Raw genomic sequence first — 11,018 nt, forward strand, 5'->3', positions numbered from 1 at the left:
TGTCATTTAAAAAAAAAATACATATGTAAACCATACTTTACATATGTAAACCACCTCCATTAATCAGTTGACCATTGGGATTAAAGTGATTATTCCGCAGGTTAATATGTTTCCAGCGAGTTCAGAATTCATTTTTAATGTAGATCATACAGCGTTAGTGTAAATGTTATAAACCAAAAAAAAAGAGAGCTTTCTTATTTTTATTATTACTATACTGCCTGACATTTGTGTTTCAAAAAAATACACGAATGAAACCAGAGGAACTACTCATGTAGTTCATTTTTCATGAAAAATGGGACAGTAAATCAAAGTGCTGGATTACATGTCAAAATATTTCACAGGTCTATTTGTTTTTGGTTTTGCAGTGTATGAATTATATTCTCGAAACGGCCTTTAGTCGCCCCCTGCCTGCCATTTCACACATTGCATATTTTTGCAGTTTTTAACTGGTTTGTTTGTTTGATTGTTTAGATTTCATTGAGATTGTAGGTGTGATCTGATATACTAAATTAGTGGCTGCCTGTTGATGAATTGATGGCCCGATCAATCAAAGTGTCTCCTCCTGCTGCTGCCCCGGCCATGGATGACGGCTGTAGGGAAAGTTAAAGTCCCCCTTTGCTTATTGTTGGATCAGTTGGATGTTTGACCTTCACTCTGCAGAATTTTGACACTAGAAGTCCGTTTCAACTTTCGCCTGCTGAAGGGGAAAGTTTTTCTGAGCTCACCTTAAACCTTAAAAGTAAGACCTGAATGTACTAGCGTGACTTTGTGACATCACAACTGGTTGAGAGGCCAATTGTGATCCATGCGTAACTTAATTTTAAGAATTTTAGGTAATTGTGTAAAAAATATCACAGTGTAGCAGTGTATATTTTGTCCTACAACATGTCTGGAGTGGACCTCTATGGAGAATTTCATCAGTAGCTGACAGGAATCAGTCTAAAGAAAATACATCAAAATCTAAAACACATATTTTTCCTCTTACCTGTAGTGCTATTTATAAATCTAGATTTTTATGGTGTGAGTTGCCTAGTTTTTGACATGTCGGCCTAGAAATATCCATCTTCTCTCCAATATTATGGAACTAGATGGCAATTTAACTATGAAAGTTTCTACATGAAACTACAAAGACAAGGTCTGTGGATTATCTTTAGTAACCAGGTCATGATTAATGGAAAGACACATTGAGCTGCAGCTCAACCCACCGTTGAGTTTTTCAAATTTGAGCTTCAAACACCCTAAGGTAGTTCTATTATACTGGAGAGAAGGCAGACATCTCTAAGGCTCATATCATCAAAACAATGTAACTCACACTCAAACAATCTCCTTTCCTTACATACTTAAAGAACAAGAAGAGGCGTATTAAGAGTTAAACAAAATTACATTCAGGCTGTTAAAACTGCAACTCTGTAAAGCTTCGTAACAGACAGGAAGTACAAAAAAGTTTTTAATACAGTGTTGGTAGGTTTGTTGAACCAAGTAAACAGGTGGAAGCATTACTCAACATGCATCAACATAAAGAACACTGAAACACTTGTAGCTCTTAATTATTTTATTCCCTCTGGTCAAACAGCTTGTTAGGGGATGAGAATACTTAAGCTGAGGCAGCAACATATATATATCAGAGATACAGATATTCAGCCCATAATCCCAGTAGTTAAGAGAGATGACTGCATTGATTTAATGCTAATCCCTATGACAAACTAGAGACATTTCCTGACTGGAAACATCAACGAGATTGTCAACTTTTACATTCTCATGTCTAGCTATATAGTAGATATTCAAAAGCTTAAAACAGAAAGGTACATTGGGACCAGAACTGTTTAAATATAATCACTACTGCACTGATAAACATGTGCGATCTGATATGTGAATTTTTAAATCACAAAATGGAACAGAACAAGTAAAATAAAAGACAAAAAATTACAGGTTCCTCTTTGTTAGAAGCCTGTGTCAACAGATTTATTCTAATTAAAGGAGTCTGTCTGTTGGTCCGTCTCTAGGTCCGTCCATCCTTTAGCCTCGGATCTTCTTTCTTTACTCCTTCAGCCAGCTGAGCAGCTGAGGTGTGTAATAGGTGATGATGATGTCAGCACCTACATCACAGAGCATATACATTTTTGTTTTTAAATTAATGCATCAAGTCAGATTATAGGTGAACCGATACAGATTCATGTGACCTAAATTTACACTAACATGTATCCATATTTTGGGACCAAATTGTTCCTACACCTTGCAGATCCCGTGTATTCTTAACCTAAGTACACCTTGCTTTTTCCATTCTTCACATACTGTAACTACTTGCGTAATATTTTTCATGGTAAACACTGTGCAGCACCATGAATGCCTTCAAGGAGAGGCTGTCCACAATTCTGTTTCTATGACAGCAGGCTTTTCACTCCACCTTGCAGTGTGACCTATTTCGTTTCAAACAGCATGAGACCTTGAGCCGACTAAATCTAAAAAGGCAGTTACTTTTGAAAATAAAACTGGTGTTTTAAGATTCAACCACTCTCAGTTATTGAATGTTAACAAACACTAAATTCTGATGAGAGACGAATCGGAGAAACAAAGATGTGCTCTAGCCAAGTTTAGCAAATTTACTGTGGACACGGTCTTTGTTCAAGTGATGCGAGTGTGAACTCCTCAGTCTCCTATCCCCTCTCACCTGCTCTGCGGAAGGCGGTCATGGCCTCCATCACAGCGGCCCGCAGCTCGAAAGCTCCCGCCTGCGCTCCATGCCACATCATGGCAAACTCCCCCGACACGTTGTACACCGCCAACGGGTGAGTGGGGAACTGAGGAGAGGGAAAAAACAAATATTAATCACAATGTTGGCACTTCCTCCAAGAGGCACAATATTTCCAAAATGATGGGTGAATGAATGACGTGTGTGTTTTAAAGCAACTGAACGCGTTACCCAAAATGCATATTACAGACATTGTTCTAGATTGACCTATATCAGGATTAGTTACGGACCTTGTCCTTGACTTCTCTCACGATATCCAGATACGGCAGACCTGGTTTCACCATCAGCATATCTGCTCCTTCTCTCACGTCTCGCTCCTGCAGCACAGAACCAGAGTTGAGACAACTGGTTCAACACCTGTAACCCGAATGCTCACATTCCAACACACTTACCACAGCTCGAAGGGCGAGTCCTCTCGCTCCAGGAGGCAACTGGTAGCATCGTCTGTCACCAAACGCCGGTTTGGACTGTGCAGCATCTCTGTGTACAAACACAGCAGAAAGGTTCAGTCTATTCTCACTTCACAGTGCTGTTTCACTGAGCTGTCAACACTCGATCCTGGAGCACTTCCTTACCTGAAAGGGCCGTAGTAACAAGAGGCAAACTTTGCACTGTAGCTCAGCACTGAAGCCTGGACAAGGAGAGTAAAGAGTAAAAAAAATGCAAAGAAACTATCAACAACAATGAATGTATCCTACTTACAAGTAAGTTGTGTGTATTAAAACCTGATAAATATTATTCCTCTGTACCACAGAGCTCTATTGTAGTATTATTAAACTTTAAACTCAGTTACTCTGGGTTCCTTCATTACCATGAAATCTCACTCTGTAGTTAATTTTCATTCAATTCTAAATACATTCTTCTGCTTTAAATACTCACTAAAGCACCAAATGTATATTAATCCACAACAGAAAATAGTCCCCATTCAAACCAACTTGGAGCAATGTTTGCTAAAACCTACAGTGCCCACCTGGTTAATGAAATAACTCAGTTGTTTTATTTTTATTAAATTAAGCAGTATGTTACTGGCTGTTTTTAAGAATATACATCTCGTCTTGAGCTTTTGTAGGACCATGATCACTTCCGTTGAGGTATGCCTGATTTTAAAGTTTCTACATGTATGTTTCTTCAAAATGCAGATTTTACGTCTATTACCTTGTTTCCCAAACCATTAGATATCAGGGCATGTTTTATGGCTCTGACTCTTCCATCCATCATATCAGAGGGAGCAATGATGTGACAGCCTGCAGAGCAAGACAACACGATTAGTGTCAGTCAATATTGTATGACATCAGCTTTAAAAGGCTATATCAGTTTGGTCGGTCTTAATATGTTGTCCAAAATTACAGGAATCCATCTCTTTTTTATTGTAGAATGTAACTCTGCGTAATTACTAATAATTAAAATTACATGTTCTCCTTCATAGAACTCATTTAATATTCAAATGTCTGAAAAGCTTGTTCCCCCTTGCATGTGCACTAAGTTTCTTAGCCAAAATGTCATATATTTAGACCTATAAGCTTCTCTATCAACTGATATGGGTGAATGAAAATATGTGATGATAAAGGCTAAATAAATAAATCAATTCCTAACGTTCATAGATCCTTTAAATGGAGAGGCTCACTGAGAAGAAGGAAGAGTAGTGCTTATTTCTTAATGTTGAAGACATCTTGAGAAAGAGGATTTACCAGCTCGGACGTAGGCCAGTGACACTTCTGCCAGACGCAGACAGCTGGCATCATTGTTCAGAGTACCATCATCGTTCAGGATACCTGCAGGAAAAATAACATTATTAATAAAATCCAAACACGTGCACAGTTTCTCTGTTTTTTTATGCTGCTCTTGACGTTAAATAAACAGAAGGTAAGTCGTCGTCGGAGACACTGACCACAGTGTCCATGTGATGTGTAGGGACACAAGCAGACGTCACATGCCACCAGAAGCTCCGGGAACAAAGATCTGATCTTCTTCACTGCCAGTACAGCCGGCGTGTCGTCCGTGTCGGCGCCTGAGCCCCTGTCGTCCTAACGGGGGAAGAGACGAGATTACAGTGTGTTTGAGCGGGGAGAAGCAAGAAAACATGAAAAGCAGCCCCACACCAAATGTCCACATATTGAATTTTTATGAAATACTGTAGTAAGAAGGAATTAGTGCTATGAGGTTGGATGTTCCAGAGACTGTTCTGATTGTTCAGATTGTACCCATATGGTGGTGTGTTCTTTAAACCAAATTATTATTTATTGCAATATATTGAATCGTAGCCCCTATATCATGATACATATACTGTAGTATTGCCAGCTTCTTGCTAATTAACTGCACTAATTATTATTTGAAATACCTTATACTGTTGCTTTGAGTTCAATTAACAGGGGCTGGATGAATTAAACAGCCAAACATTTGTTCATTTATTGAAGAAAAAAATTCCTTAGAAAAAGATTGATTTGGAAAACACAAGACTGCAAGAACACATTCCTATTATTAGTTCATTTGAATACTTTTAGATGCCTATTGAGAAAAAGCAACAACGCACAAAATCACACATTCAGTTTTAAGATGTTTTTTTCCCTACCTCTTTTAGTTTTACATACCTTCTCTATTTGTGCAGGCACACCAAAAATAAGCACACATTTCAAGCCGTTATCCACAAGCGGCCGCAACATTTCCTCCAGCTTGTTCACCCCGTATCTATGGATGGGGATACATATAATATAAACATAACATCAAAATACAAAGGGGCTTTTCAGGGAATGTCTGAAATCGAAATGAAAACGATTTTACTCATCGAGTTTTAACAAGAAACTACATTTTTATATATATATATATATTGACAGAAAATGTTTCATATCAAACAGAAATTTAGAGAACTGAGAACTAAGCAGTTAAGTCCCTTGGTCTTGTGATTCAGGACACAAAAAGGGAAGGCAGGTTTGCAGTTTGGTTTTGTTGTGTGAGAAATAAAAGTCTAACGGATTCTTTTCTTATCTTGGTCCAGGTCCAGCGTTTGTCTCTGGATCCACCCTGCCTGACTATCTTTATCTGAAGACAACACCCTCAGTGGGTTCACAGCTGCAGGGTGACACGTTGTGTGTGTGTGTGTGTGTCATGTGATTTTTGTTTAAATTAGGACTTTAATCCCCCCTGCAGTCAACACAGGCTAATTAGACATTTGTTTTCCTATGATTTCTCACCAAAACAGGTGCTTTGTTGTAAGACTTGAATCTAATTGCTTGCAGTTTAAGATGGCTGCGATAGGATTTGTTGCTCTTACCTGGCCTGTCCCGGCAGGCTGCCAATGGGCTCCACAGCATCTGCACTGTCTCTGTAGGAGAAAGTGACAAATAAATTAAAAAAATGACACCTTGTCCAAGCGTTACATAAAAAATATTGTACTGTATCCAATTCCTCGTGGTAAAAACATAGTCCATAGTTTTTGACACCTGATCTTATCAGTCAAACAAAGGAAAAAGAGGAATGTCATTTACGTGACGAAGATTGGGTAGATGAGATTTTCAGGTCTTAAATCAGCAGCGCAGGTCTGCCAGAATCTGAGTGTTGGATGGAAATAGCCGCTGTGGATGATGGACTCCGCTGGTGTCTGCATCTTTACTGTGAGACAGAGTGACCATTAGTGATAACACACAGAGAGTAACAAAGGGAAGAGGTCAGGTCCTGTTAGTCACAATACCGCTCCCACACTTTGTTCTTCATCACGGCTCAGTCACCTTTAAAACTGACCAGGCATGCGTGATGCTGCTTCTCTAAACAGCAGCTTGGCTCTGTGCTTTCTCACTGCAGAGGAAGCATACTGCAGGTTTTCAAACACTATTAAATAGGATATTTTATCTTAATGGGCAAAGTGCACGTTATGTGATGGGTTATGTCTTAAATCAGTGTCATTTAATGTCTCTCCCATGTAATATTACAGAATTAGTCAAAATAAAGTGGCAGCAGAAAATGCCAAACTGCAACTTTAAGATAACAAGCCATTTCTGTAACATGGAGCATTGAGTTTTAAGTAGACAGAGATTAACACACTACAGATGGTTCATTTGTGTGTTTTCAGATATTTTCCTAGCTTTTAACTGGAAGCAGGTCAAGTTACTATTGCAAAATGTTGTTTGTCACCTTGGCTGGCAGAAGCCTTCATAATACAAGTACAATGTGCGAGGACTGTTAGAAACTCAATTTGTGATATTACAATCCTAAAATGTGAATAAAAACTGCGTATATTGGTCAAAAAGTGGTGTACTTACCTGTGAAAATGAGTCCACGACTTCTCCACACTTCAGTCAACTCCAAGTGTTTCTTCTTTGGTTTTGTCCGACGCTTCGACTGCGAAGTGACAGCTCACTACCGCCACCTACCGGCCGGAGGATGATTTGTATTGAACCGGAGCTAAATAAAGAAACCATTCAAATGGAAATGTGTTTTTTTATTATATAGACTATATGTAACAGAAAACATACAGCATTGGAATGGTAGAACACAAACGGATAGCATTATTGGGGAACAAATATAAATAAACCAAAAAACGAGAAACCTTTCGGCCACCGTACAGTTCAATTTACACTTCTCGCGATATTTGCCAGAAAGCGAGAACAAGGAAAGCTATGATGCTAACGGTTTGATAGCTTTATGTGCTGACAGTTTCTCTTCAATTTGGATGGGGGAGAAAACGCCTGACTGTTATTAAGGTAAAGTAATGTGTTGTCACAGTCACACTCGTTTTGTTTCAGCCTATGTGTGCGTTTTGTTGGCAATTGTATGGCCTGAATCATATGTGACTGTCTGTGGTTAGCTTACACTGTAGTGCTACAGTCTGTATCATCGAAGAAATTGTAGCTCGACTTCATCTGTAACGTGACTATCATTTCAAACTTAGTCTACCATGATAAGCCGGTATCTAGCTGAGGTTTTTCAGACTAAATATGGAGCTGACATGGTGACATGATGGAGAAAGATAGCTTTTAGTCACTGCCTATCTTCACTGACGTTAGCTGTTACTAATACAGTGAGATGTGATTTGGGCCCTGTCTATGTGTGGGTGTATGCCTAGTTGTTCTGTCAGATGTACCACAGTGTATCCTCTTTACTCATGTTTTGTTCTTTTTGTCATTCATAAGGAAGGGTTTCCAGAGACTGGGAGCACTTTCTGCAATCATCAGCCCTCAGGTTGGATTTGAAGATGTAGCCAAGAGTGAAGTGGGTCATCTTTGCAGTTCCTCACCATTTCCTGACCAGACATAATCAGTGACTTCTCACCTCCACCCTTTGCCACCATAAATCTGGAGCACTTTGGCCCCTAACTAGGGCTGCCTTGTGCGCTACTCTGCCGTCCTCAGTCAGTCTGTCCCTGGTTGAAGACCCTTCTGTCCTCAGCTATGCTGTTCTCCCTGAGGGAACTGGTCCAGTGGCTGGGCTTTGCCACCTTTGAACTCTTCCTCCACCTGCTAGCTTTGCTGGTCTTCAGCATGCTGGTTGCTCTGCGAGCTGACATGTTCACCCCCACGCTGAGCTGGTGGCTGGTGTTTGTCCCGTTGTTTGCTGCCGATGGCCTAAGCACCTACTTCACGGCCATCGTGTCCATCCGTCTTTACCAGGAGAATGAGAAGCGTCTCGCAGTGCTGCGGCTCCTCTGGGTGCTGACGGTGCTCAGCCTGAAGCTGGTGTGCGAGGTGCTGCTGTGCCAGAAGCTGGCGGAGCAGGAACAAGCCAGAGACCTGTGGTTTGGCCTCATCGTCTCGCCGCTGTTCATCCTGCTGCAGCTACTGATGATACGAGCATGCCGCGTCAACTGAAAAGAGGCAGTTAGTGGTTGTTCACATCACCGACATTGCAGGAACAAAGAGCAATCTTCATCTGCCACTAGAGATTTAAAGCATAACAAGGGTGTCATTTTTTTTTGGCTCATTTCTACTTTTTTTTTTTTTTTTTCTACTAAAACAAGCAACAGTTTGTCATTCACGTCCCCAGCTCTGAATAAAGTTTGTATACATATGTGTTTCTAATAGCTATGAAATGAACACAAAGTGTCACTGCTTGCCTAAGTTATAATGCAGTATTTCTCTTCCCAGAAGAATAAAGGCTATTGTATAGCAGCAACATGATTTTTTTAATGAGAATAATAGGGGGACCACAAACTTTTTGACATTTAGTATAAACATGCATAACATTGCTATAGTAAACTTTTAGTTGATTTTGAAGACTGAATGGAAGTTAACTGTAACTAGAAAATTATTGTTATCTAACGAATATTATTCTGAGCCCCTTTACATCAGGGTGGATTACTGCTGTTCGTTTTTTTGATACTTTTAGGAATACAAAGAGTCAGCAGTAAATGTGTATTTGGGACATGGTGTGCCTTTACATTGTGCAATCAATATTAGACAATGAGCCATGAGGAAAATGTATACCAGAGTTATGTTTTAATGCACATGTGCACAATACACATGTACATATAATACACAGGTGAAACCTGAAGGCTGCAATGCCCCAGCCACCTTTTTTTGGGCAACTGTCGTGGGTAACAGAGCTCAAGAGTTGCTGCAGCTTTGATGCTTTTTTCCCCCCAGAGGAAGACATTGCTTGCCAGCACAATTAGGTTAGGTTTATTATCACGTGTCTCACTTTGTTGCCTGTTACAAGGAGTGTTGCTCACACAATCCCCCCTCCCATTCCCTCATGTTGCCTAGCTTGTCAATATCATCAGTGAGAATGGTCTGAACAGCAAGAAGCTGGTTCTGAAACTTGTTGTCAGCTCACAGTCTCACTCCAATGTAAAAGAACTGAATGTGATTTCTGCCAAGCAGTCAGTTGTGTACACACGTCTTCCCTGTATATTGCTGTTTATTTGTACAATATGTAATGTATTTTGATCTGAGTTTGATCTTACCTTGTGTATGTACTGCATGTATTTAAGGACTCATTTTAAAAATAATTCACAATGTGAAATTATGTGTAGTATGTATATCTTGATTTTGGAAAGAAATTTACGGAATCTTATTTATGTTTTTATGTTCTTGTAACTGCACCCCCATTGTCATCTGTATATACGTGTAAATAAACCAACATTTATCCAATGTCGTCTAATTAATATTTTAGTCTGCTACCGGGCCTTGGTCTCTCTGACCACAAGGGGGCGCTACTAGCCTTTTAAATGAGCATGTTTACCACAAAGTAGAGGACCATGCGGATTTCATCTTTTTGCACGTTTTATCTTATCAACAAATCTTTTCTCCAAAACGTGCATCGTTGGAAACATGTTTCCTGCTTGTGTCTGACACACTGCATCACACTGCATATCCTATACTTTTACTGTATTCGGGTTATGTCAAACATAAGCAGCATTATTATTGCATATGTTGAGATGTTATGTGATGGATTATGTTTTAAATCAATGTCATTTAATGTCTCTACCATGTAATATTACAGATTAAGACAATTTATTTTATATATGCCCCAAAGAATATCAGATGTGTTTGATATAATGAATTCATCTTCTTTTGATTTTCAGGAACATCCCCAAAAAGGTGACTTCTAGCTGCTTTCAAACCAACTTTGACATACATACTGACCTATTTCGTTCATGCATTTGATTACTTTCCTCCCGAGTGCTCTTTAAAGCTGCTGTTTTTAATTATGGCTCTGTGATAAATGTTTGATGAGGAACAGTAATCGCTTGTAGTATCCAAGAATAGCCCTCTTAGTGCTGATTCAGTGTGCAGCATGCTGCTTCTCAGCTCAGGTGTTCACTGCAGCCGGATTATCGACAGGTGGCATCACCTGCAAATGCTGAATGAACAGTAGTCACTGGATATCCCCTATTATCCATAACAAAAGCAATTTAAAGCTTAAGTGTCCCTATACTGCAGTGGTAGTAACAATAGTACAGTAGGTTGTTTTTTAAAAGAAAAAAACATAAACAAAGATCACTATAAACAATGAATTGAAAACATTATTTGGAAATCATAGGTAGTAAAGTAAAAAAAGAAGTCAATCTTCAGTAGGCGACAATGGAGACTAATTTTAGTTATCATAAAATATGTTGAACATGTCTAATGTGCTAGATGAACCAATTATCCCCAGTTAGGATTTTAATTAAATAATTATTACTAATTATAATTAAATCTTAACTGCAGCAGCACAAACCATATTGACAACAAATCAAATCTACAGTATATTCCATCACCCAATGAAAGACACATACACTGATGGTATTACATGACAATAAAAACACTGTGCAATAATAGTTAATATAGTTTTTTTTTCT

General features: G+C 39.2%; 2 protein-coding genes across 2 annotated transcripts; one reads left to right on the forward strand and one right to left on the reverse strand.

Annotated features, from left to right (window-relative positions):
• Positions 1-1,452: 1,452 nt before the first annotated feature.
• alad (aminolevulinate dehydratase) lies at positions 1,453-7,108 on the reverse strand. The gene is made up of 12 exons (XM_054612133.1): positions 7,003-7,108; positions 6,232-6,355; positions 6,018-6,068; positions 5,338-5,434; positions 4,638-4,773; positions 4,438-4,521; positions 3,905-3,993; positions 3,325-3,380; positions 3,142-3,229; positions 2,980-3,066; positions 2,669-2,798; positions 1,453-2,096 (listed from the first exon to the last, which is right to left on the reverse strand). Exons 2-12 carry the CDS (start codon positions 6,348-6,350, stop codon positions 2,038-2,040), a joined length of 996 nt encoding a protein of 331 aa, XP_054468108.1. The 5' UTR covers positions 6,351-6,355; positions 7,003-7,108; the 3' UTR covers positions 1,453-2,037.
• Positions 7,109-7,351: 243 nt separating this feature from the next.
• On the forward strand, positions 7,352-9,817 carry tmem203 (transmembrane protein 203). Its single transcript, XM_054612134.1, has 2 exons — positions 7,352-7,443; positions 7,873-9,817. Exon 2 carries the CDS (start codon positions 8,131-8,133, stop codon positions 8,545-8,547), a length of 417 nt encoding a protein of 138 aa, XP_054468109.1. The 5' UTR covers positions 7,352-7,443; positions 7,873-8,130; the 3' UTR covers positions 8,548-9,817.
• The last annotated feature ends 1,201 nt before the right edge of the window (positions 9,818-11,018 follow it).

This window comes from Anoplopoma fimbria, chromosome 14, assembly GCF_027596085.1.
Source record: "Anoplopoma fimbria isolate UVic2021 breed Golden Eagle Sablefish chromosome 14, Afim_UVic_2022, whole genome shotgun sequence".
Taxonomy (NCBI): domain Eukaryota; kingdom Metazoa; phylum Chordata; class Actinopteri; order Perciformes; family Anoplopomatidae; genus Anoplopoma; species Anoplopoma fimbria.